This window comes from Carassius auratus, chromosome 41 (assembly GCF_003368295.1).
Source record: "Carassius auratus strain Wakin chromosome 41, ASM336829v1, whole genome shotgun sequence".
Lineage (NCBI taxonomy): Eukaryota > Metazoa > Chordata > Actinopteri > Cypriniformes > Cyprinidae > Carassius > Carassius auratus.
In genome coordinates this window covers 6,131,322-6,159,242 of record NC_039283.1, presented here as the reverse complement: position 1 = coordinate 6,159,242, position 27,921 = coordinate 6,131,322, and the positions used below count along the sequence as shown (strand labels likewise).

At 38.3% G+C, this 27,921-nt stretch overlaps 1 protein-coding gene across 4 annotated transcripts; it reads right to left on the bottom strand.

Moving 5' to 3' along the window:
* Nucleotides 1–13,163: 13,163 nt before the first annotated feature.
* LOC113059929 (myocardin-like) lies at nucleotides 13,164–27,871 on the bottom strand. Of its 4 annotated transcripts, none has more exons than XM_026228630.1 (15): nucleotides 27,584–27,871; nucleotides 26,203–26,350; nucleotides 22,173–22,229; nucleotides 21,904–21,959; nucleotides 21,249–21,315; nucleotides 20,719–20,838; nucleotides 19,503–19,681; nucleotides 19,022–19,165; nucleotides 18,588–18,892; nucleotides 17,333–17,474; nucleotides 16,019–16,405; nucleotides 15,744–15,857; nucleotides 15,436–15,573; nucleotides 15,242–15,296; nucleotides 13,166–15,055 (listed from the first exon to the last, which is right to left on the bottom strand). In XM_026228630.1, exons 2-15 carry the CDS (start codon nucleotides 26,255–26,257, stop codon nucleotides 14,631–14,633), a joined length of 2,244 nt encoding a protein of 747 aa, XP_026084415.1. In that variant the 5' UTR covers nucleotides 26,258–26,350; nucleotides 27,584–27,871; the 3' UTR covers nucleotides 13,166–14,630. The 4 variants fall into 4 exon arrangements, with proteins under 4 accessions (XP_026084418.1, XP_026084415.1, XP_026084417.1 ...); XM_026228632.1 differs by having other exon boundaries at nucleotides 17,333–17,471; XM_026228631.1 differs by having other exon boundaries at nucleotides 19,022–19,162.
* Between the last annotated feature and the right edge of the window lie 50 nt (nucleotides 27,872–27,921).

Below are 27,921 nucleotides of genomic sequence, written 5' to 3'. Positions count from 1 at the left end.
AGCTTTTTTGGAAAACAAAATATGATGCGTGATTCTTACTTTGTCTGGACATTTGCACATGAAGCGTTGGTATTGATCCCTCTTTCAGAAGCAATCTTTGCACAACTCCAGCGCTGAACTGACCCTCGTTTGTGAGGCAGTCTGGTGTAAAATGTTAGCACAAAGCATAGTATTAGTATAGTATCTCCAGCAGCTACAGCAAGAGAACAGTAATGGCGGACCGCAGCTTCTCACTCTGGGCTGCATATTATATGCTAATGGGGCAGAGAGCATCACAAATGGGCGTGACTTTCACAGACTTTGTCGTCATAGTCTAGAACTTTTTTTGTATTACATTTTACATTTTGTTTTTCCAAATTAGAATGTGTCCTGGGGAATTTTATTTTTATAAGCAAGAAAAAAAAAGCATGGCAATCATATATTTTTACAATGATTTACAATAGACATCCACTAAAATGCTATTCAGTTAAACAATTTTATAGTGTAACAATATTATATACCCCAAACCAAATCTAGTCAGTCATATTTAGAGCAAGAATCATTGAATGACTTATTAAAATGCACCAAAATACTAACTACTTGATCTATTAAATCTTTATACTTTGCCAATATTCTTCAGGTTTTACCCACTGTTCTTGTAAGCAACAAGGTTTTAGAGGAAATGGAAAGGAAAGAAAGAAGTGAAAATCTTTCAAATAATAATACAATTTTGTATGATCAGATCACTATACAAATTTTTTGTATATTTTAATAATGTAAAAATAAATCTGTTATGCGGAATAACGATGGTTTGTTTCACTCAATGATGTTTTGCCAAAAAGGCAGAAAATATATTGTTGAAATGTTTATAGTATTAGTCTATATCATTTATTTAGTTAGTAACTGAGTAACTGACAGCAGAAGCTGATGTTGAAAAATAATAATCACAGTAGCATGGTATACTCTCTTTTCAGAAACATTGATTAGCTATTATTCTGATTCTTAAGATATTATTTTATAGCTACTGGCTTTGCATGCAGTGCCTAAAAACTAAATCTAAAATAAATCAGTAACACACACAGAAAATGCATTAAAATATATAAATTCCTTATTTAACAAATTGCTATCTATACAGTGATACTGTAATATACTGTATAATGGATGACAGAATAACAGAAAATTTGCATTACACTGTATGACAAAAACTTTACTTTGAATGACGAAACCTCTACTTGAGCATACAGCCGTAGCCACAGCCGTGCTATGGTATACTGAAGTATAAATACAAGAATTTCATAAGTGTCAAAGGCTTTTATTGACAATGAAAATAATTTTATGCAAATACTATTTTCAGTATTGACCCTTCTTTTTCAAGACCTCTGCAATTCACCCTGGCATGCTGTCGATCAACTTCAGGGCCATATCCTGACTGATGGCAGCCCATTCTTGCATATTCAATGCTTGAAGTTTGTCAGAATGTGTGGGTTTTTGTTTGTCCACCCCTCTCTTGAGGATTGACCATAAGTTCTCAATAGCCGTGTTTCCACTGTCGGGCCAGTGCGAGCCAGGGCTTAAAACGGGCCAGGTGGGGCTAATAGCCTCGGGCCAATAGCACCGATGCCAGAATAGCGCAGCTTTTCCACAGTCGGTCCTGAAGCACCGCTGCGCTTCACTAAAACACGCCCTTTACACGCCTCTCAGGAACAACGTCACGAAACCCCATCATGTCACCAACAAAGAGAAGTTATCAGAAAACTAAGAAATAAGTCACTGGAATATGCGCGATCATAAAACAAACATGATAAAAGCGTCCATTTGTTTGCATGCTTTGTTAAATATTTAAATTCAAAAGCACCAATGTTTTACTACAGAGTAAGTGATACATTGATCATAATGAATTAATTTATCAGAACTCAAAATAAGTCACACAGAAATAAATGTTTTATTTCTATTCTATTTATTTTTAACGCTTAAGCGTTATAAAAATAGCCTGCTTATTCACTCGAGTCTGTTTTCTGTTCATTTGTAGCAGTAGCCTATACGTCACATTTTGAATGAATGATTATATCTCTATCTTTAAAAAATCTCCCAAACAAATAACATTATTATATTTTTATGATAGGCTACGTGGAGTTAAACTCTCGAGACGAGACTTATGACAGTTAATATAAGTTACTAAATAAATTCACGATTGTGATAGAGAATAAGAAGCTGACGTCTGATTTCTCCAAGTGGTTGCATTTATCATGTTTACTAAGGTAACATTAATGTTTAGCGTTTAGTCTTTTGCATCGCTTATAAATATTTCTGCCTTGTTTAGTGATTATAATACACATCGGATCAAGTCATTTCAAACATTCACTGATGACTGAAAGTGAGTTTTGAGCTCAACTTATTTTAAAAAGTTTTTAATGCTGGTGTTATAGCTGTTATCTTTCTGAAATCATCCGCGGTGCTGACGCTCTCCAGACACGGAGAAACTCCGCCTTTGTTCATAACCACTCCTCTAGCCCCAGCTGGCCAGCATTGGCCCAAGTTTTTTGTGGGGCCAAAAACCCTGGCAGTTGGCCCCGAGGAAGCCCCGGCGAGGCACGATCAAGCATCGGAAGTGACAGTGGAAACACGACTGGCCCTAGCACGCATTAACACGCTTGTTTTTAGCCCGACAGTGGAAACTCGGCTAATGGGTCTGGGGAGTTTCCTGGCCATGAACCCAGAATGTTTATGTTTTGTTCCCAGAGCCACTTAATTATATCTTTTGTCTATGGAAAGGTGCTCCATCATGCTGGAAAAGGCATAGTTCCTTACCAAACTGTTCTTGGATGGTTGGGAGTAGTTGCTCTTGAGGTTGTTTTTGTACCATTCTTTATTCATGGTTGTGTTCTTAGGCAAAATTCTGAGTAAGTCCACTCACATCTGCCTGCTGCCATTCCTGAGCATTCAACTTGAGGAGACAACCCTGGTGCTTGCTGGACTTTCTTGGGTGCCCTGAAACCTTCTTCACAGCAATTGAACCTCTCCCCTTGAAGTTTTTGATGATCCGATAAATGATTGATTTAGGTGCAACCTTACTAGCAGCATTATCCTTGCCTGTGAATCCCTTTTTGTACAAAGCAATGATAACTGCATGTGTTTCCTTGCAGGCAGCCATAGTTAACAAAGGAAGAACAATGATTTCAAGCACCACCCTCATTCTAAAGCTTCCAGTCTTTTATTCTAACTCAATCAACATGACAGAGTGATCTCTAGCCTTGTCCTTATCAACACTCTCACCTGTGTTAATAAGAGAATCACTGACATGATGTCAGCTGGTCCTTTTGTGGCAGGGCTGAAATGCAGTGGAAATGTTTTTTTTTATGGCGAACAGGGACTTTTAACATTAACCTTTTAACAGGTTAATTGCAATTCATCTGATCACTCTTCGTGACATTCTGGACTATATTCAAATTGCCAACATAAAAACTTTGGCAGCAGGCTTTGTAAAAAAAAAAAAATATATGTATATATATTGTGTCATTCTCAAAACTTTTGGCCGAGGCTGTATATTGTGGATATCAATCTATAATCAAACAGTGAGCTCGACCAGGAAAGTTAATCGCAGTTATTCACAACACCTACATATTTTTTTAAATAAATCTAAACATATCAACATAAACATACCTAGCTTCATTAATGTCATTAATATCTGACCACCTATATTATCTCAAATTGATAAACTGCACTGAGATTCAGAACATCCATCTGCACTGTATTCCATTAAATGTCAACAGACAATACATATTTAACACTAGACATACCTGAGAACAAAAATCACAGTTTCACACAGAAATCACTGTAATCTGAAAGTGGATCTTACCACAGAGCAGATGTGCTGATTTAAAGACAGAAGGCTGACCCGAGCCCTGTGAACTAACCCTCATCCCAGTGCCTTTTTGTATGTCTCTAATCATTATTATCACAATAAAGTATAGGTGGGTTAAAAAGATCTCAAGGGTAATTTATGAGCAGTAATTATATTGCTGAAGCCACCTCCAGCCGACACACGGGAACAAGCACAAGCATCTCCCTCATGCAAGCAAATGTTATGCAGGCACGCACATACTCCCCTAAGAAGGTAGGAATGTTTGGGAGGCATTCATTGAAATTCAGGCCCTAAACATAGCAATCAGCACACCCATAAAGGACCCAAATTTAATTGGCCCACCCAGCCCATTAATTACATTGCCAAAACTGCACTGCAACACAGCATATGTTCCCTAATAAAGCCCAACGGATCTTAATAGAGATGTATTATTGATTCACAAAGGTGGAATTAAGCTTTTCCATATAAGCAGAGAACCCAAAGCGCACACTGATATAACTATATACTCACAAATATAAACATAAGCTTACACACAAATTCACTTGCATGTTGTGATGGACACAAACATGGGTAGAAAATTGCTAGTATGGTCATTAAATGGGCATTATGGGGATTCACACATATGAACACACTGGACATGGCATACAAGGGTCGAAATATGTCATTACATAATGAGACATCACCATCAAGCAGCCCAAAAGCCTCTCCACCTTAAACATGACCCTGTAATGTTTAAAGTAATGGGATCCTATCGATAAAACCAGGAAGTCCCCATTTTCATCCATTTAGCTTTTAATAAAACACAGGAAACTATAACTTCTTTTTTCATCCCTATGGCTTCTTTTTCCTCATTCCTTCCTCATTCATTTTCCTTTTTGTGTATGTGTATACATACATACATATATCTTTATATTTTCAGGTTTCCTGAAAAATCACAACAATAACATGATAGAAAGCCAGAAGTCTATCTATAGTAAGTCTTTATACCATATATACATATCGTTTTCCTGCAGAAGCAAAACAATAAAACGACCAAATTCATAAGTTTATGCACACATAAACATACAGTACACACATTTACTTAGCTATCTAACCCACATGGAAAGAAAAAAATAATAAAAAATAATAATAATTTATGTCGCATCATAACGCTGTTTGAACTACTAGTCTATCACCGTGAACGTGCAGAATGATTGACAGGTAGTACGGCCACTGATGTAATTAGATGGATCGCAGTCACTTTATTTATTTATGTATTTGTGATATTCAGTGCGATCTCTCAGGTGATATTTTAAGTGCCATTCCATAAAAATTGTTTACAGCAGCTTAAAGAAACATAATGAATTATTTAATAATTAGTCCACATTTTAATTACCGCAGTTAACCTAACTGAAATAATTACGATGGGAGAAAAAATCCCATTTTCCAAAAATACAAAATATGGAACACACTTTATGGAAAATATTGAGTAAACCTGGTTGCAAATTGTAACAGGTAATGCATTGCTGTTTGTATAATCTTTAAACACCTCCCATGGGATACAAAGGGCCCTGAAGCGCTTTTCCAATGTACAGATTCTCAAATAAGTCAAGGCCCAAGTGGACAACACAGAAAGGCTGACCTTCAGTAGATGGGGGAAATGGTTGACTGTGCGCTCATGAATATTTATTAGCCGGGAGCGGTGATCTCCAAGCAGACTTAATTCTGCAGCTCATATCAAAAGTTCCATGAAGCTAAAAATTAGCAACAAAAACCAGAGACAGTAATAGTGGAGAACATGGACAAAGGGGAAAACAGAAACAGTCTGAAAAACAGACAGAAAAGACAAAGGGAGAGATGAAGTGGCAGAGTTGAATCAGTGATTTAGTGTGATCGGGCTCTTGACCCTAATAGCAGATTCTCTTGTTTAATTGAGGTTGTAATTACTCTCTCTCACACAAACTCCTAACCATGCTGTTCAGATTGTTATCTACATACTGAAAGAGCTCATAATCACTGACTCAAGAGTCACAGCTCCTGAGACTCAAGGAGCCCTCTCGCTTTCTCTCCTCCCCTCTCTACTCTAAAGAATCTTTTATACCTCTATAATATCTCGACTCTATCCCTCCAGTCCTCTCCGACTGACCTACAATTTCATACCCTGTCTCTGCTGCACTTTGTTGCATTCAAACACCATCCATTACATCATTTCAGAACTTAAAACAGCGTAATCATATTAAACATGACTGCGTTTAACTGAGCGTTAAGTCCTTGACCATGGATTAGAACATTTCAGCTGAAACGGCACAGACTGAAAACAACAATTCGTGCTGAATAGAACTGATCGGCTGGACAGAAGGAGAGATTCAAAGCTGTATTGACCTTGTGTGCTGTGCGGTGTTGACATATGTAAGGTAATGATGTGTTGGTCATTATGTAATCATTTTCTCAGGGGTCATTTGGCCCCTACGGTTCCACCTGTTCAAACAGGCATCCAGCAGGGACAACAGATCCACCACAATGTGTTTCTACTCAGCTAATGCTCAAACACTGTCACACGGCTCGCGTGCTTGTGTCTGCTTCATATGCTGACCTCTGCTCTATGATTCACCATGTTTAAGACAAAAAAAAGGACAAAGTGAAAGTGGGAAGGACAGGTCAGGTGCACCCTGCTGTCCCACAGCTGTAACCACTTGTAGGGGATTCTACTCTCATTTTTTTCCAGATTCAGTGTCACACTAATATAGCAATGTCTTGTTTTGTTTTTTTTTTGTTTTTTTAGGTCACTATGAAAGAACAAATGAGCTCTTATGTTTATATTGTAGATTCCACGGCATTGTTCCCTTATACTTCGACATAAATGGCATGGAATATCAAGAGCAAACTATGTTGGATTCATTTGAATGTTTATTGCCACTGTAGAAGTTTCAATTGACATGACAAGTAGCTATGTAACAATACAGCAAACAAGAGATGTCAAAATAAACCCATTTAAGTTTGATTTCTATAAGCTCATTCTCGAATGTGTTTTAAAATGTGTAATATAAATCTCTTATAATTTATCAACTTATAAACTGACTATAATACTGTACATTTTGTTTAAATTTGGAGAGCAGGATGATGAAAACTAAAAGTGAGAGGCTAGGGGAAAGAGTAGGGCTTGATATTGCTTGCTGGCCAGGTATGATACTGTATATCCTATGTGTTTTTTTCCCCAAGCAACACTTGCACGTGCTTCATTTCCTCTTATTTTGACAGTATGTGGGTTTCTGTAATTTGATTTATAAGTTATCTAATCACTGTAAACAATAGTCATATTAAAGGGTTCGTATAATGTTGCTAAAAAGAACATTATTTGGTGTATTTAATGTAATACAATGTGTTTATGCGGTTAAAGGTTAAAAACACATAATGTACAGTACATTATTGTTTCTCCTCTATATCCTGCCTTTCTGAAACGCGTAAATTTTTACAAAGCTCATCGAATAGAAAAGCAAGGTGTATGTTGATTGCAGCTGTCCAGTGCTTTGTGATTAGTTGAATTATTCAAGCATGTGAGGGAAATGTTATGCTCTTACCATGTGATGCCGTGTTCCAGCGCGATGAGACAAAAAATAAATAATAATAATTATAAAAAAAATCTTTTTTTTTTAGAAACAGCCTTTGTTCTCCATAAAATGCGCTGCACACATCTGAATATTTTGGTTGAACTGTTTTGGAACAGTGTTGTAGATACAACTTAACCACTAATTTCTAGTTGTGTCCTTTTTTTGAAGACCAAACAAAGTAATTTCACTTTCACAATGAAACACACAGAATCTTCAAGACATCACGGCGGCAACAATACTACAACGAGAATCAAAGTTAATCATTCTTTCTTTGTGTAAACATTTGGGCGGTGTTATGACAATCTTCCCAGACATTGATGTAGACATGTGGGGGCGTGGGGGTGGTGGGGGGCGGCGGGGTTTGGGGGTTTTCCACAAGGTGTTTTAAGGGGGGTGTGGACAAGTCTTAACTTTTATAAAGAATATCTCTTTGGGTTTAAGACTTTAGTCAAATAAAAAAAAAAATTCTTACTTTAATCATCAAGAAATTATTTATTATTATTATTATTATTAGTAGTAGTAGTAGTAGTAGTATTGAGCATTCTTCTTTCAGAAAAAGTATTTTGAGTCAAAACGTTTTCTATATGTTTACCATGTGTCATTAAAATGCTTTAAAGAAATTGGGAGGACTGGGGTTGTTGGGGATTTGGCAGTGATGTTGTACCAGTAAATGACTATAATAAATTAAAGTTAAAAAGTATTTCATTCACATTTCACATTCATATTATAAATTTGTCTTTTATTTAAAACAACGCATTCCATCCAAAGTACAGTCAATTTCTAAACAACTTATTAGCAGATATAAATCAGATATAAGCAAATATGAGTCACGCAATGGGGAAAACCCCCCAGAGTTACAAACATAGAAACAAAATGTTTTGAACTAGTCTCCAGTCTGTCGATGTGTGTTTATCAGTGTCAGAGGAGGTCATTCCCCCATGGGCTGCTTCTTTATAATGGTGCTGATGACTCATCAGCCTGAGAGGAACTGAGGGTCAGCGAGAGCAGCTGATTAAGAGTCTAATTGCTTTGGGTTTTCCAGCACTTGTGCTAATTGGTTATTATAACTAACCCATCAATTCTTTCATCTTTAGTGGCTGATTTATAAATGGACTCTCTGGGACTATTGACCATTAAGGAAAGATGGAGACACAGTAAACCCAAACATGGCCTGAGGACAATTGAAAACAATTGCTGTTTAACATGACGACTAACCATTATTGCACTTTCTCTGAAAACGGTAGAAATGTAAGGTGCTGGCTGTAAGGTGATGGTGTTTCTATTTAACTCCTGGAATGCAGCCTTTATTGTCATAATTTGATAACAACACAATCATTTTACCACAGTTTCATTTAGGAGTCAGTCAGTAGAACGAGGCTGACCTCAATGTGGACATGCTCAATGTTAAAAATTTAGAAAATCATACTATATAAGTGTTTTTTTTTTCTATGCATACTGACATTCCTTGATTTGACATTTTAATTAACTGTTCTGAAAATAAAGGGGACATGCGGACATGCTATTGGGAGGAATTGACGTACATTTCAAAACACTCCAGACCTTTCAAAGATACTAGAAGGCAACTTATATGTGGTTGAAAAAAGAAACGTTGTAACAAAAATATCATCAAAATCACACAAGACCACTGAGCAATATATAAAAGTCTCCAGTTCCCAGCAGGGCTCTCACATAGTACTGATGTGTGGTCTGTCTTCAGTGTGTAATGGAGTGAATACGACTCAAGTTGTAAAAATTATGATCGGTCAAGGTAAGAGAATCTAAAGGGATCGATAAAAGCTCAGGCAGGCAGCATGGATCATGAGCTCCTCATGGTTTCTCACTTTCTCTCTCTCTCACACACACACACACACACACACATTTGTTTTTGTGAAAAGTGGGTTCATCCCATAGGCGTAATGGTTTTTATAATGTACAAACTATATATTCTATGGCTCTACACCAACCCTACACCTAACCCTAACCCTTACAGGAAACTTTGTGCATTTTTACTCTCTCTCTCCCTCAAAAAAAAAAAAAAAAAAAACTCATTCTGTATGATTTATAAGCGTTTTGAAAAATGGGGACCCGGGTTATGTCCTCATAAGTCATACCTGCTTGTAATACCTGTGTCATACCCATGTCATTATACAGAGTTGTGTCCTGATATGTCACAAAAACAAGAGCACACACACACACACACACACACACACAAATATTCAGAAATTACGTGTACTTTTACACAACAACAATGTCAGATTAAAAATAATAATAATAATAATGAATGATGGCCAACATGCGTTAAAAAAATTCAATTTTTAGTTGAAAACGTGTGTGTGTGTGTGTGTGTGTGTGTGTGTGTGGCTTTAATACTGCTTTAATCATGGCATAGATTCAGCAAAGAGCTATAAACGTCTCCTCAAAGATTTTGGTGCATGTTGACATGATAGCATCAAGCAGTTACTGGAGATTTGTCGACTGCACATCCATGAAGCGAATCTCCTGTTCCACCTCATCCCAAAGCTGCTCTATTCGATTGAGATCCAGCGATGGAGGCCACAGAGTATAGTGATCTCAACTGTCATGTTCAAGAAACCAGTTGGAGATGATTTGAGCTTTGTGACATGGCGTGTTGTCCAGCTGGAAGTAGCCATCACAAGATGGTACATTGTGGTCATAAAGGGATGGACACGGTCAGCAACAATACAAAGGAAGGCTGTGGCATTTAAATTATGCTCAACTGGAGCCCAAAGTGTGGCAAGAAAATATCCCCCACACCATTACTCTACCAGCTGCAGCCTGAACCATTGATAAAAGACAGAATGTTGTTTACGCCAAATCCTGCCCTACCATTCGAAGGTCTCAGTAGAAATCAATAATCATCAGATCAAGCAACATTTTTCCAATCTTCTGTTGTCCAATGTTGGTGAGCCCATGCAAATTGTAGCCTCAGTTTCCTGTTCTTAACTGACAGGAGTTGCACTCAATGTGGTCTTCTGCTGCTGTAGCCCATCTGCTTCAAGGTTTGACATGTCGTGCGTTCATAGATGCTCTTCTGCGTACTTCATTTGTATGAGTGGCTATTTGAGTTACTGTCGCCTTTTTCTCAGCTCGAACCAGTCTGTCCATTCTCCTCTGACCACAAGGCATTCTCGCCCACAGAACTGCTGCTCACTGGATATTTTTGGGCCAATCAAATAGACGGTTGAGTGTGAAAATCCCAGAAGATGAGCCGTGTCTGAAACACTCAGACCAGCCCTACTGGCACCAAAAACCATGCCACATTTAAATCACCTTTCTTCCCCATTCTGTTGCTCAGTTTGAACTTCAGCAGATCGTCTAGACCATGTCTACATGCATGTGACTGGCTGATTAGAAAGATGTACTTAATATAATTTGCTGAATTTTCAGCAGCCATTACACCAGTCTACAGTGTCACATTATCCCTCAGAATCATTATAATATGCTAATTTGCTGCACAAAAAATATTTGTTCTAATTATCCATGCTGAAAACAGGTGTGGTGATTAATATTTTTCTGGCAATGGTCATACTTCCACTGCTCCATACAAATTCTGAGTATGGGTCACCATACTTGGCTGAATGTCACTTCACTTCACTTCACTTACTTTCAAAAGAATAGTGTTTATTTGAAACAGAAATGTGACACTATGTGACACTAAAGACCGAAGTAATGGCTATACTGAAAATTCAGTTTTAAATTAGCCTAAAATATTCTAGTAGAAAATCTAATAATCTTTAATAATAATATTTCACAACATTACAGTTTTAACTTTATTTTTGATCAAATTTATGCAGCCTTGGAGAGCATTTGTCTGCCAGCTAATGTATATATTTTATTACATTTCTGTTTGTTTTACATAACATTCCATGGACCCCTGGTGCACTTTACTGGACATTTGAAAACCACATTACAAATGTCTGATCATGCACTGTTGCTCCAAATCCAAGCAATTAAATGCTCCTTCCACTCGTGCACCCGATGGGGGTTTGATCAGGGTCGGTTGTGTGCGATCGAACCAAAATGACCTTCTTCCAGTGATCTAATAACCCACGGTGTGTCCCGGCGTGTCCGCACTGAGGAAGAACGACGATACAAAACGCACGCACAGACCCGACCTCGACTCTGCTTGGCTGCTTTACACATGAAATGTCCCTTTTTGTGATTAATTTCCATGAAGCGGGAGTAAAACTCAGCACCAAGGAAGAAAGCTGGTTATCCGTGACAGCAGAAGTCATTATTCGGAAAACTCATTACATACCGTTCACGTGAGCAGAGCATTAAATCGCTGGATTGGCTCAAGCGAGGCATTCAGTACGGAGACGGGTGAATGCATGCTTGATTTATGTTGGATCAGACTGCTTATTTGATGGTTATCTTCGTTTAACACAGTTCACGTGTTTAAGAACCTTTCATCCCTCTGAAGATCCTACTTTTCAAATGCAGCTCAAACTAAAACATCCATGTACTACGTTATTCATCTTAATTTGCCAGAGTATGTCAGACTGAATTTGATGTGTTTCCATGCTTTGAAGTTTGCAGAAAGCCTTTTCCTTCAACACTCATTTGTAAAGTCACAATCGTAGACACACATCAGATATGTGTATCAGTGTTTCTTAATGTTTGAGTAAGAGATGGTGTCCACAATGGCTACTTGTGAACATGAAATCATGATTTGATATCTTACTTTTAGACCTAATGCTTCTGCTAAGGAAAATAGTCAGTTGCAACAGATAAAAAAAATATATATCTACCAAACACTGCAGCTTTTTACTCCATTCTCCCCATTTGACAGTTCAAAAGCAAAATGCTTATCATTTGCAAAATACTGTTTATCCATATTAATCTTCACTGACCATAATTATGAAAGAGAGAGACCATGGAGTGAAATCTAGTTAGCAGCAATTAAAGTCAAATAAAACAACTCAATGCCACGACTGACCAAACCAATTCAGGTATTCCAGAAAGCTGTTTAAGAAAATCCTTATATTCAACTATACTTATAGTTTTATATATATTTATATACATTCTGAGCGATCTAATTAACACATGCAACTAATTAAATCACAGAGAAGCTGAAATTCTGCTCCGCAAAAGGTAACAAACATGAATAATGCATGTGAAAACCCTGTTTATTAGGATCACTGAATAGTTAATCAGTTGGTGTGAATTAAAATGATTGGTGTGAAGTGTTTCAAATCTATGAGAAGGCATTTTCAAAAGGCTTGCCTGATGTAGGCCTGTGTTTCTTTTTAGCAGCCAGCATCTTCAATAGCCGTCGGTGCTCAGATGATTTACAGTGCAGTTTAACACTAACAATGATGTAGGCAGAAAAGCAATCAAGCTCCTGCTAAGTTTTAACTATCTACAAATGTAGACTTGTGTTGGAAATTAAATGAATTTCACAGAGACTCAGTCCATTTCCAGCAAAGATGGCTAGACTGAAACTGAGTAACAGGACTTTATTGCTGACACCACACTAGAAAAACATTATGGGCAGTGAAATGATTCACTGAGGCGTCCTAAGGGGCATTTAAAATAAAATTAAAGCTTAGTGATCACCATGACTGCTTAGAGTAATTTCACACAAGATGTACTAAATTTACCAAAGATATTTAATAATAAAATGTTCACAATTTCTGTGGATGCCGAGTTCATCAGATATCTTAAATTCTTCTATTGCTGGAAACATAAAAGAAAAATGAAACAGACACAGGTGGGAAAATCAATTAAGACTTTAATTTTACTATTTTGAGTTTACTGTATTTCTTGTACATGGATAGTTGGCAGAGTTTTAATAAATTACTCAATAAATATATCAGTGAATACCTCAGATCAAACACTTGACATGTTTGCTTTTTGGTTGGTTGGTCACTGATTTACTTATACGTGGCTTAAAAGAAACAATAGTTGTGTTTTGTAGGGTTACATAAAAAATAAAAACTCATTTGAGAACAATGTCCAGCTGCACAAATGCTGTGATTCTCCAGCACCTGTCTGCATACTGAACTCAGGGCAATACATTTGATTATCAAATGCATTGTCCTATTTACACATACACTTTCACATATAAGACTGGAACAGAATAAAGAGTTCATGTTTCACTTTCTTTGGACATTTAAATGTGTTGTTTTCCTGTGCCCTTTCTTGGAAGCATATTGCACTGAGTAATGTACTGCATTGTCCAGAGAAATGAATAAAAGCAATGGCCAGTCAAAGGGTCAAATGTCTGTAAACAACAATGGAAGATGATGTTATATGGGTCCCATTAAGGAAATTTAAAGAGTAGCGGTTGAAAGATCACTTTAACTTTACACAGTGTTTTCTGGGCAGGCTGATCAATCAGCTCAAATACCTATATACTTTCTTATTTAATTACAGTAGGCTTTTTTAAAACACATTTCTTGTAAGGTCCTAAGCTAATTTGTGGTTTCAATCCCGCTGAAGGTGCATACTGGCCTCAGACCAGCATTTTTTTCTGTTGTTGGGCCAATGCTTTTGGGTTAACATCAGTCCCATGATGCACTAGTCCAGACAAAGCATAACATAACTTGAAACTAAATGGAAAAATGTACACCAGTGTAAACAGAAACAAGTGGATGCTTTAGGCACCTCATTTACGGTGAATTAAAATTGTAGATACAGAACATGCTGGCCAGCGTGTATGCAGCAACACAAACACACACGCAGATAAAGCCGCCAAGAGAAGCGTGCTCACACATACAGGGAGCGCATACACTTCCCTGCAAATACACACAGATTGTTTGAAGCTCCCGCTCCTCCACACACTTGCCACATGCCGACAGTTTGTCTGGCACTGAAGCAAGAGGCAAATCAATGGAGAAACCCACTTTTTTTTGTACAATATATTATTTTTCCATTTTTTTTAAATACAGGTCATTGTGAAAGTGTGACGTATGTGCACATGCTCTTTGTGGATCTTTCTGTACGAGTTACCAAAGCATATCTCCTTTTCTATTTCCCTCTTTCTCTCGACATTGCGTGGAGTAGAGGTTAGCAGTCAACACTAGTCAGGTCTGTTTGGTCACATTAGTTGACAGAGATGAATGGATGCAAAAGCAGAGAAACAAATGAAAAGATTGGGGGTCTTTTCATTGTTTAATTTCCAATCATGCATCCAATTAGCCATACACACATACAGACACACACTACCACCCCCTTCCTCACCATTGCTCCACCATCAGGTCGAGGACTCTGTTGATGTTCAAGTCTGAGTCAAGGCCAAAATCGCTCTCTAGAAATGGGGCAATGGGGGGCGTCAACGGGTGTAGGCCAGAGGTCAAGGACTCCAGCCAATCAGCGGGGTCAAAAGGAGGAACCTCTGACCTTCTTTTCCTGGACATTGACCTAGATGGTGGAGTGGTGCAGATGGGGGGAGGAGGAAGGGGAGCTGGGGTTGAACTGAGGGGTGGAGCGTTGTTAGGTGAGGGAGGAAGCTCTAAAAGAAGCGAAGAGCACAGAGGAGAGGACAGGAAGTTGTCGTCTATTTGGCGCTTGGTGGACTGTGATTGGTCAGGCTGTGGGTCAGGGGAAGAGCCTGAAAGGACATTAGTGGCTGACTGGACATCTGTGATCAGTAAAGAGTTATCTGAAAGATAAAGACATGATTCATGGTGTTTGAAATGTTTGTTGTGTATAACCTATTTGTGAACTGTGACCAGCATAAGCATGTAAACATTTCTGCCCAACCTAAAATTTTTGGCAGTTGGTAAGCAATATATTTACTTCCTCTGTCTTTAAAAACTTCAGTCGCCACTAATCAAATTTCACTCACCTGAACAACCAATAGTCTCATCCAAAATGTCATCTATTGATTGATTTGGGTCCATCTAACATGGTGAAAGAAAGCGTGGACTGTAAGTCGAACACTCAGTGCTCAATGTTGATGAACAGCAATCAATACATCAATAGCTGCAAAACATGGTAATTGTCAGACAGCAGACAACATGCAAACTCAAATACACTAACCTGCACTCTTTGAATGGCCTCCTGTAGTTCCTCTTCCAGACTCCGGACAGTAGGTGATGCTTGTGCTGGACTGGCAGTGATTTGCATTGGCAAATCGAAGTCTTGACCAATCGCATCACAGAGCTGGCAGCAGTTCACCTAAGATTAGGAATAATTCCTAAGAATTACTTTATTGTATGATGTGAAATTAGTTCTTGTATTTGGCCTAATATTACCCATAGTTTCCTGCACAACAACATAGCTAAATGCAATTAAATAATTCAATAATATGTTCGCATTCTGTCTTACTAAATACTGAAAGTACATACTTTTCCATCACCAGTGCGGTACGTAAAGAGCAGTTCCTGTCCACCTGTGTCTGGTTTCCCTCTGGGGCATCCTGGCTCCTGTTGCAGGAAGGGATGAAGGAAACTTTCACATAGCTGAGAAAAAGAAAAAAAAGGAATTAAATTATACATGAAATACTTAAAGTGTTTGTAACTATATAGATTCACCACAAATAAAGAGATTAAAAAAGTGCCACTACCAGGAAATGCTAAAAATTTCCAAATGATTCACCTCCTAGTCAAGTGTTCAAACTCACGTGAGTGTCCTTTGCTCCTTCTCTGGGTCTGCTCCTCATCCTCTCTCTCATTTCCAGCTCCAAACTTAGCTCATCTACTCCCTGGCCTAGCCTCCATGTTGTACAAGAGGGCATTGGAGGCGAGGATCTATGTAAGGTGGGGCTGGAGCCAGCAGAAGAAGGAGAAGTGTGGTAACTATCACTACCTAAGCTTTGCTCTGCTAAACCCGAAGGGTTGATGAGGTTGGCAGGTTGGGAGGACTCCTGCGTGGCCCCAAGCTGGCAAAGTGACGCAGGTGTTAATGAGGGACGCGGCATCTGGAAAGGACGGAGTCTCTCTAATAGTGCAGGCTTCGTGCCAGAAACTGGGAGTCCACGTTTCCGCAGCTGCTGCCGAAGAACTGACACCTGAGAAGGAGAAGAAATACATTCAATGTTCTATACATAGCTTGTTTCTACAAACAGTTTATGAAAACCAGATCATCTAAAGCAGGGGTGTTCAAACCTACTCCTTGAATGACACTGTCCAGCAGAGTTTAGTTCCAACCCTAATCAAACACACTTGAACTAGGTAATCAATGTGTTTAGGATTATAGTTGTGTTTGCAAGCTGAAAAATAAGGAGGTAGGAAGGCAAAAAGACACATCCGAAAACAATTTATTGTGACACATCCTGTCTACTGCAATGCCTTCAGTTTTAACAGATATTTTAATGTGCAAACACTGCCTGTGAAGTCATTGTCTGATAGCACAGTGAGGCAAGTCAGTGGCCTAAGCTTTCTTATGTAGCCTACTGAAAAGTAACATGCAGGTGTCTTGGAGCCGGGTTGGAATTGAAGTCTTCAGAAAAGTAACCCTCCAAGAGCAGGATTTGACACCCCTGATCTAGAGTGAGTTATCTTGAAGGGTTACTCCACCCAAAAATGAAAATGTTGTCATAATCACTTACCCCCATGTCGTTCCAAACCCTTAAAATTTTTGTTCATCTTCAGAACACAATTTAAGATATTTTGGATGAAAACAGGTAGACTTGAGACTGTCCCATAGACAAATAAATAACACTGACCAGGTCCAGGAAAGTATGAAAAGCATCGTCAGAATAGTCCATCTGCCATCAGTGATTCAACCGTGACGTTATGAAGCGACCACAATACTTTTTGTACACGAAGAAAAGTTGTTATTTTTGTTTTCTTTGTGTAAAAAAAGTACTTTACATAACGTCACGGTTGAATCCCTGATGGCAGATGGACTATTCCGACGATGCTCTTCATACTTTCCTGAACCTGGACATTTTCATTTTGGGGGGGAGTAACCCTTTAACCAATAAGATTCTTACCGTTAAGTCATCAAGGTTTAAAGGAAGTAACTCTGCCTGGTGGGTGGGACTTGTATCAGGAGTAGAGGGGTTTGTTGATGGTGTTCCAGACTGAGGGGAACTTTGAGGTGTAGTTCCAGAAATCTTCGAATGGTTCTCACTACTGTTTAGATGTATAATATAGGTATATAAATAAGTCTTTATGATAACGCTATTCTGAAGTAGATTTTTACCATTCAGATCACATAGTAGCATCTTCTATGCCAGGTTAGCACTGTATGATTTTAGCTATGATTTTACTATCTGGGTTCAATTTCAAGGATCCCAAAAGATTTATAATCATATCATACAATCTTCTTCGTCTTTCATTGTACAGGACCGGATTGCACTACATAATTGTAACCCTGGCTTTTGTAACCCCTGATATACAGTTGAGGCAAGTCTGTGTTAGATGCCTCTATCAGAACCAGCATGGAATACTGGGGGCTCAAATTTGATTTCATGTTGTGTATGATAGCTACAGACCCTGATATTTTACAGTCAGGCTATGATGCCATCTAGTTAGTGGATATTACATATGTTGGAGTGTTTGATGCTCTCAAGGAAGACTTTGAACTGTACTCACTTTCGACTCCTGTTGCAGTCTATTGAGGCCATACTAACTACCTCTACCCAAGACCACATCCAAATAAGCTTGGCTTGTGTTTTTCATAACCCAGAGCACAGAGTTGCACCATCCACTAGCCAGCTCCTGTACATCCATGTTTATTCACACCTGATGTGAATCTATAGCACTGGGAGGCATGTGTTTCAGTGTGAGGTTGTTGTGGTTGGAATAACTTGTGTAATCTTCAGACTTTAGTGTGTGATGCCTAGATTTATTTGATTTTATTGGTGCATTTACAAATTTGGTAAGTGATGCATAATATTTTTAAATGCTTTGTGATAAATCTCTGCGTCCTCTATTGTGACTGCTGTTGAACTGTCAACAGTTCTCTCGGCTGCAATGTTTATTGATCACATGCTTCCTATACAAGGATTACACGGCCCTCAAAGGGCCCTAACTATCAAGGGGGCACCATCTCGTCTACCTGGCGAAAGTTTTGAGTGACATAAAAGAATGATGTTGCACAGTCTGCCATGGCTTTTACTTAAGATTTCACTGAGATAATATTCTATAATCTGGGATCCGTAAAAAAAAAAAAAAAATTGTACACATGGACCCAGCTTTAGTTAAATCATGGTTATTTCATTAGTGCTTTGTTTGAAGGCTTACCTGTTAGTCACAGGGAGCTGTTGTTGCTGGTTAAGAATTTGTAGCTGTAAGTACACCTGCTGTTGTTGCAAGAGGTTGGAGTAAGAGGAATCAGTGGATGGAGCCTGACTGCTATTTTGCTTTTGTGAAGCACTTCCAGCTCCGCTCCCAGTCCCAGTCCTTTGATCTGGGGGAATGTACTGATGGTATTTCAACTTCCTCATTTTAGGTTTTGAATCACGAGGCTTTCGTGGCCTTGGAGGGCGGGATGAAGTTAAGGACCCACCCAGAATGGAATGAGAAGATGGAGCTGAAGGCTGTGCTGTCTTGAGGCATACAAAGAGAGAATGTGAGCAATATAATTTGGAGAAATGTGGATGAGAGAAATAATGAAGAATGAAACGGGGCGAGGAGTTAAACAAATTATAAATTCAGATCTCTGTGTGAGTGCATACCTTTGGCAGCAGTGGTGGTGTCTGGGAGGGCACATACAACCCTTTGGATCTCCCAGATGTCGATATGGAGTTTGACCCCATTACTGTCATGGTCATTGGTTGGCTGATGCACTCGGTTGCCGGGATCAATGCCAGTCTGCACTGCTTTGAAAAGGTGAGTTGATAGTGTTCAAAATTTCTAAACAACCATCTTCCAACTTTTTAACCTGAATGTAAAGTTGTAATGTGTAATTTCTGCACCACTAGTAGGATCCAAACACTGCAAACAGCTGGTACCCATTCTTATATCATTGCTCGACCCAGTGCTGCTATGTTTGGCTAGTAGCAATGCTTATTTAAACAGAGAATTATTTAGATAATACCTCATTGCTCACAAAAATTGCTCACTTCTCTTTTAAACTGAGGAAAAGGATCCAAGCCAAAAAGTACTTTGTCAGTTAATGTAGTCTAATATTGTGTAGGTGTTTTATGGCTCTTATACCTGTACACTGTTTGGGCTGATGGGCGTAGCAACAGATGACGCATCACTCAGCGATTGGTCACCTCCGTGCCCAGGTGATGATGATAAGCCAGGAGATTGGCGCATCCCGAGTTGCTCGGGAGATGCAGAGGCAGAAGAGGAGTTGTCATCTTCAAAGACATCCGATGGCAATGAAGGAGCTGAGGCAAAGGAAATGTGAGCAAATGTAAGCTTTTCTGAACAATTCTTTTCTGAATAAGTCAAATGCTGCTATATGCGGAAATGTGCAGCTGTAATATAATGTTTGTTTACATGTCTATACCTTGTGAGAATTATTAATTTATAAATTGGAGAGTTGACAGGAAGCAAAGTGGGAGAAAGTGAGGGGACACACACAGGGATTCAAACTTGTCACCCAAAGACCAACCACACTGGGTGCCGGAACACTGCTGACAAGGCTATCAGCACCAGTGAATATAATCTGTGTTAATGCACTAGGTATACTAAGGTATTATAACCATATAAAAGTGGGAAAATAATTGAAACTTCACCTCTAATAGCAATGCACAATATGCATTACAATTACATTTTATAAAATCTATATATTCTAACTGTTTTAACAACGGATGTTGCATTTTAATTCTGTGCAGCGTGGTTTCTAAAAAAAAATATTTGGAATCTTTTAAGTTGACTGGATCAAAGACGATATCATGAAGAAAAATGAATGATAGTGAATTACTTTGGCTAAAACACACACACACACACACACACACACAAAAGTTTAATTGCTCTTTTATTCAATTTAATTATTAGACGCCCTTTAAAATTGCTTTATGATGTGTGCCATCTGAACTATTTAGTTATGACCATTAAATTATGATACATAGATGTTACATATAAAAATACATCTGTGTCTTTATGACTGTTTGTTATTGTTCATTTACCTCTGTCTAGTGTCTTTACTGTATATGCACATATTTACTCTGTCTATGTCATCCTATGTCACTCTTGTTTAAATATACAATATTAAGTTTTCTGTCTTTAAAAAGCAACTGAATGCGTTAACGTGTAAACCATGTTACAATTACAATAAATTATATGACGCAAATTAAATGTTAGTATAATACTATAATATTATCATATGTGTGTGTTTGTCTGTGTATATAAAATATTTCGCTTGACTTTATGCTCAGTTTGTAAGGATTGTTTTATTCTTCAGTTATTTTCAATGACTCACTGTTTTCTAGAGGCAGAATATGCCTCTGCAGGAGTTCAAGTTGTAAAGACTGACTCTGGATTTTCTCACTCAGATCCTCAACCAGACGGGCTTTCTTTTGCCTGTGAGCTCTGCTCCTGTCTGTGAGCGAGAGACATACGGAAAGAGAAAGAGAGAACACGAAACGAGAATCAGAGAGAGAACAAAATGAATGTGAATGGCAGATCAATCGCTCTGCTTTATAATAAGAGAGAAGAAGAGGAGGAGTATTATAAAGACAGATATGAATGATTTTTCACAAAAGAGTTTGTTGTTGAGGTAATCCAATTCAGACATTCAGAAAGCTACTGATAATAAGTGCATGAATGACTTGCAAACACAAAGAGCCGTTGATGAATGGGGACTGATGTATGTGTGAATGAATAATGGACAAACTGTTCATTCCAGCTTCAAGTTTACAGATCTTTTCAGTACTGTTATTGGGATATTCTTTTTTGACTGAAGGTCAGGAACTATTGACAAACTCTAAATGGCCGTGGATGCTGTATCACCTGGTGCAGTTTGAGCAGTCAGACCACTAGGGGGCGACTTCTGAGTGGCAGCATCTTCACTCTGACACTGCATTGAGAAACATCCAGTCAAAACAACAGCAACAAATACTATAAAGCTTTATTTCTCCAATAGTTACTGAACTATATCACATTGGTGAAGATGCAAAAAAAGAACTAATTGTTTGCTCTGGATGGTAACATTCTCCTGTAAGACACCAAATTCTCCTCCTGACAGTAATTATCTTGAACCAGCTGCTGCCTACTGTCTTACTAAACATAATTAACTCTTCTAACAGTGCCTCACGAATAATACTAATAGTCTGCGACAGTAACTAGACATGTAATTACAAACATTACATTATGCTAAAGAGGTTGGAGACAAACTCATGTCAGTTATCAGACCGTTTTGGCATCAGTAGGTAGTTTGCTTATCTACACTGGCATCCTGTTTCACGTCAGTCTGTTTTCATATAAACCAAAGGCACACACATACTGTAACTGGTGTGTGTCAAGCACGGAGGCTATTAGATCCAACCATTGTATGTTTTAGTTTGGAACTTCATTTTCATGGAGCCACTTTTTTTGTTGTAGTTTTGGTTGCTGCTAGCTCTATGTTTTACTATTTCTCCTAAGACATCGATAAATAATGGCTCACCAAACTACTGCTGGCTTCTTTCTCCCCAACTTTATCAGGGACAGAAGCCTTTGTACCTATAGAGGACAGAGAATGAACAAAAGGGTGCAGAAAAGCTGTTATAAAGCTAGTATGTTGAAATGCATAAAGAGAGCAGTCCATCTGGTTTGAAATCTGTGAATCAAATATATTATGATTTTCCTGCCCCATAAGGGAATATTTCATAGAGTTCCTGTGGGCTAAGTACAATAAAAATAAACACACACTCACAGAGAGAGAGAGAGACTCACCAGACTCTGCATTAAGTTCATTCTGCTGTCTGCGGTTCTGTATTCTCAACTGCAGAACTGAAAAATATAGTATATTTATTATTATGCAGTAAAAACAATATTTACAATACCTCCTCTAAAATACACAGTCTTTGTATTGCAGAAAACTCTTAAGCCTGAGTTTCCCACCTTAAGGAAAGTGCAGATTTTCTCTGTGAATTATATTTCTCAATTTATATCTGTAAGCCCAGCATATTACAAGAAAACTGCACCACTCGGATGATCATAAATGAGTTCGATATGAATTAGGCACTGCAGACATACATTGTTCACTAACCTAGTCAAACCCTGTTTGTGGCACTTATAAAAGAAATTCTATACTTGTTCACAAACAAACACATGCTTGAACCAGCAGGTGAATGACAGCTAGGTCAGAGGTGGGAGGAGTCATGAGGTATGGCGGCTTGTCCCATGATGCCTCTGTCTGTGCTGAGTTTTGAGATCTAAGAGTGGACGTGAGAGGAAGGGGGTAACTATTTATCCCTCTGAATGTCTATTTCTGTCGTGCTTCCCATCCCCCATCCAGCTGTCCTGCTCTCTCTCTCTCTCTCCGTCTATCACCCCCTGTCTCGCTGTGATTCATGCGAAGTAAATTCTTCCTGATTTTACTTCACTCTGGAAGAGAATGACATGCTGAGTGGCATCAAGCCAAATCAGGTTGGAATACTGGGATTCAAAATTCCCTGAGTGTCATGGCAGCTTATGGTAATAACTACTGTGCTCTGATGCATAATGGCATTGATGCATAACGATAGTTCAAGTTTTATGATACTAACTATACCACCTGTTATATTACTATTAAAATGCCTGAAAATCAATACATAATAAAAACATCCAAATGTATGATTAAACATTTCAGTTAAATTAGTTTTGTATTTCTTTTATATCCCTTGCTTAAGCGTACTAGCTTGTATTGTTCTGGACAATGTTTGAAACTTTTATTGCTAGCACTTCTCATGTTACTTCCCTTCTAATTCCTTATGATTTCCAAACATGTCCAACAAAGACCAGTTATTGTCAAACGACAATATTCAGCATATTATGTGAACTGCTTTGTACAGATGGTCAGATATTCTTCCGATGCTCAAGGGCTCATTCTCAAATTATGCTGGAGAACATTATCATTAGGTTTTACACTAAAATATTGCTAAAAGCAAGATGGACAAACCAAATACTAAGACATTCTGAAGTTCAATTTAGCTTTTCACTCAAACCATGAACTGTTAATCAGTATTTGACCCCAAAATGTTAATATTGCGTGAAGTGGGTAAGAATGAAAGTATTAATAAGTAATTTGTGGTAAGTATGTACTACCCTAGTTTAAGTCCTAGCATCTTTCAGCGGTTCCTATTGCAGCTGTAGTTGATTGGAGCACTTTTACTCTGTTCTCAGGTACTGAACTCTTGACTGCTGGCTTGTCTGTGGCTTTTCTCATATCCTTTTTGTTTGTGCAGAAAGTTTAGAGGTTGACCTTTTCTAAGCAGAGTCTGGGCGGTTTGATGAAGTCTGATAATTGAGCCAAAAGAGCCCCCTGAGACATCCATACTTGGAAATGGTTTTGTACCCTTTCCCTAATTTATGCATTTGTTTTACTTTATCATTGACAGCTTTGAAATGTTCTTGACTCTTCATTTTTACTGCTTGCCTTTCAATATTAGGGTTATTTCTCAGGACAGATATTTCACTGATATCTTTCATATTAGCGTGAATATTTTAAGTGTGATATAAAAATTATTTATAAGTATACTTCAGTGTATAATTATATTCAACAGACTCTCTGAAATCAGATTTTCTAAAAATTCTTCTAAAAAACTGCTGGTCATTATTCAAATATAATATATTAATCTCTTCAGAATAATACAATATTATCCATAGCTGATACATCATATCTTGCTAAAATAAACACCTAATTAAAAGAAGAAGAAGACGACTATAATCAATTGCCTGGTATAAAGAAATAATGAAAGAAATACATTATTGTTGGATATGTAATAATTTAAATGTCAGTTTCATAAACATAGATGTATAAATACCTATACTGGCAAATTACCTTATATTCATCCTCACACTATACAAATTACTTATGTTTTGTTCATGATCATGAGTTATGTAGGCATTAAGACTATCATTTAAATAGCCCATATAAAATTTTGTTAAAAATAAACATTCTAACATTGTTTTCCAAACTCCCTTTTATAAATTTACCCTTGTTTTTACACCATGGATCAGGTTTTTTTCAAATAGGCAGCTGTCTTTCTCACAGCATAACACAACATATCCATGGTCACAGCTGACTGAAGGGTCAGTACCAGAGCAGAATGAGGTTTTGATTGCATTTCATTCTCCTTGCTTTCCATGAATGTGGTCTTCCTTTTAAAAATGACAGTCCCTTTTTGAATAATAGCTAAACTGTTTAAAAAGTGTCAACTCAATGCATTTTTTGACGGCAGAGTCAAAATGACCAAAGAGTGCTGCTGGATATTTGTCAGAGAATCTTGCCAGCAGGATGTGGAACCCAAGAAGAGAGGGCACCGCTTTTGAACGGGTTCCAACCACAGATGGGACAACAAAGACAATCTGTCCACTGTCCACATGTCCTTAAGGGAGGACCAGTAGTGCTGGCCACATTTGTACAATATGTGGAAGTATGAGAGACAATGGAACCTCGTGAAGATGGGTTGGTCGGTAAACTTTGGAGGTCCACATCATATCAGCCATTCAGAACTCATTTGAGAATGCTTTCATATTCCAATGATAATGAGCTGAAATTTTGATTCTATTATACAGAAAATGAAGATAAACTGAATGATTGCTTGAAAGCATTGTTCAAAGTTCAAAGCCTATAAAGTTGTTGACCTCTGTTGGGGAAAGTTACTTTAAAAAGTAATGCATTACAATATTGCGCTACTCCATAAAAAGTAAGCATTTCTATTACTGCATTCAATTATTGCACTAATGCTAATAGCATAGCATTAGTCCTGGCAGGTCACGCTAGTCAAGCTCATATCAGCTCACTCTGAGTTAATCCACATCTAACGTTACCTATAGGGATAAGACAGCTACCACAGCATCGATATATAATGTCCTTTACTATCAGTAGCTTTCGCATTGCTGAATAATTACCCTCCTCCATCCCCAACTCCTCCTCTCATCCTGTCAGGACTCGGCCTTCTGATTGCCCTTTGAATCAGACTAATTTCTAAAATGTGTACATTCAATTATTGAACATTAAGGATATCTGTAATACATTTATGTTGGTTCTGATCTGTTTACCCTGTGGGGGTTATCTCTGCTCTCCCTGCTCTTATCAATGCTAGGCTGCATGGATGCGCGGGAGGTTCTTGCCCAGAACAGAACCATGCCGCCAACCCAGACTGTATGCTAACTGTCAATTATCTTTGACGATAGTGCTCCTGACAGGAATTACTTTTACATTACTTTTTGTCACCTTAACTGGGCTTGCTTATTCATTCTTAATAACAAAAAAACACAAAAGTTCTATTTTTGGCGACTGTGAAGGCCCTTTCGCACCAAAAGTGAAATTAATAAGCCTGAAAGAAGTCCCTCGGCCTCTGCACCTCACTCCCAATTTCTCTCAACACAGGGACAGGAGAGGTGTCACTGACTAATTGGGAAAACTTTCATTACTCATTTGGAAAAGTAACTATTACTTAAAAGTAATGTGTTACTTTACTAGTTACTTAAAAAAGTAATCTGATTGTGGAACTCAAATGACTTAGTAGTGTACATAGTATTAGTTACATAAAGCTGCATTGTACCCTGAACATTCAAGCAATCCCGCCCTCATTTTATGCCAGCTGCTCTGTAAGACCAGGTACATCTCCAACTCTGCAAACATTTTCAGACTCCCATCATCATCAATCCCATCCACTATAAGCTGCTCATCAGACCTCACATCACCAGACAGCTTCACAAGTGGGCTTTCAAAACCAGCTTGAATAGAGTGTTGTGATTCTTCCTTTGTTCTTACCTGAGCGAAACTTATTGCGTATGAGCAGTGACCTCTCAGATGCCAGCAAGGTCATAATGGAGAGACGGCAGGGGAAGAAGGGGTGGGGGCTTTAAAGATACGTCTTCCTCCTGCAGGGCAGATAGTTATGATGATTTCTTTCCTCTCCCTGAAGCAAAAGAAAGCAAAGGAGCGTCACAGCAGGCCTGGCTGCCATCAAGACAGCGAGGGAAAAGCACAGTGGCACAAGCAAATGGTGTAGTCTGCGTATGACTGACAGAAACAGGAGGAATCAGAAGATAACGCTATTCTGTTATTCTAAGAGACATTACACAGCATCACTTAATAAAACACAACAGATTTCCTTCTTTCTATAGTATGTACTGATTATTGACTAGAGCTTTTTAGCCTCAAAAAGGATGCAAAGGCACCATAAAAGTGGTCCGTACAACTTTCACACTGCATTTTAAGTCTTTTTAAGCAATTTAAGCAAGAAAAGGAAAATTTTTGAAGTTGTTAATCAAGAAAATGACATCCACCTTCGCAGTCCATGGCACGTTTATGAAAGAAGTACAGATCTGTAAACAAATCATTGCTCATGCATGAGAGTTCAGCCGACTGATTTGCAGCGATTAACATCTCAGTGGATTGAATAATGGCCCTTTTAGTCAGCTCCTCAAACAAAGCTGTCATATGGCTTTCACTAGACATGAAATATAGTGCAAAGAACATATGCAACACTTCTATGGAGCTTTCAAACCACTTTTTTAAGTTTTAAAGAGTTAGTTCACCCCAAAATTGTAAATCTCCAATATGCACAGGAGTTCACCTTATTCATACGGATTACATTTACGGTGCCTTTATGAGCCCTTTAAAGCTTCAATCACATTCACTTAAAGAAAGAGTGACTAGTATATTAAAGATACAGTTTCTCTTTTAGTGTTCCACTGAAGAAAGTAAGTCACACGGGGTTGAACGTCATGAGGGTAAGTAAATAATAACAAGAGTTTTCATTTTTTGTTGAACTGTCTTTTTAAACCGTTCCAATGGGAGGGATTTTTGCTCAGCTAGCCAAGGATAAAATGACCTGTTGGAGCGCTTGAGAGCGAGTGCGTGTACAGAGGCTTGAGTTACAGAAATAATTGGTTTTATTTATGTGCCCTAGAGCTGGATTTCAAGTTTTCTTTTCCACTCTACATCTCTCTTCAGTGATAATCAGAACTGCACGACCCACAGACTAAAGTACTGAAGCAATAAATTCGCCTTAGATGAAGATCACAAAAACTTGTAGTCTTTACTGACACAAGCACCCGGATGCCTTCACAAAAGAACATATATATATACATATATATATACAAATAAATGTATAAACACAATAGGATGAATGGAAATGAATACTCACAGTCAGACTGAACTCCACTGAGTTTTTGTCAGAGTGGCGTTGATCAGAGATTAAGAGAGAAAGAGATTCTTGTTATTGATGTGGAGAACAAGGACAGAACTTGAGGCACGTTTAATCGAGACAATTCTCAATGGCAAGGTTGTTCCTTATCTTCTTTTTCGTCTGTTTGTTCATTCCCTTCCACGGGTAAATCTAGAGAAAAGGGCCCTCTTGTTTCTTTCTCTTTTCCTACACGCAGAATTCACCCTGTACACCTCGTTCTCTCTCTCTCTACCCCCACACAGAGGGGTTGAGCCAACTGTGTTGGGCTATCAAAGAGCACCCTGACGCTCTGCCCC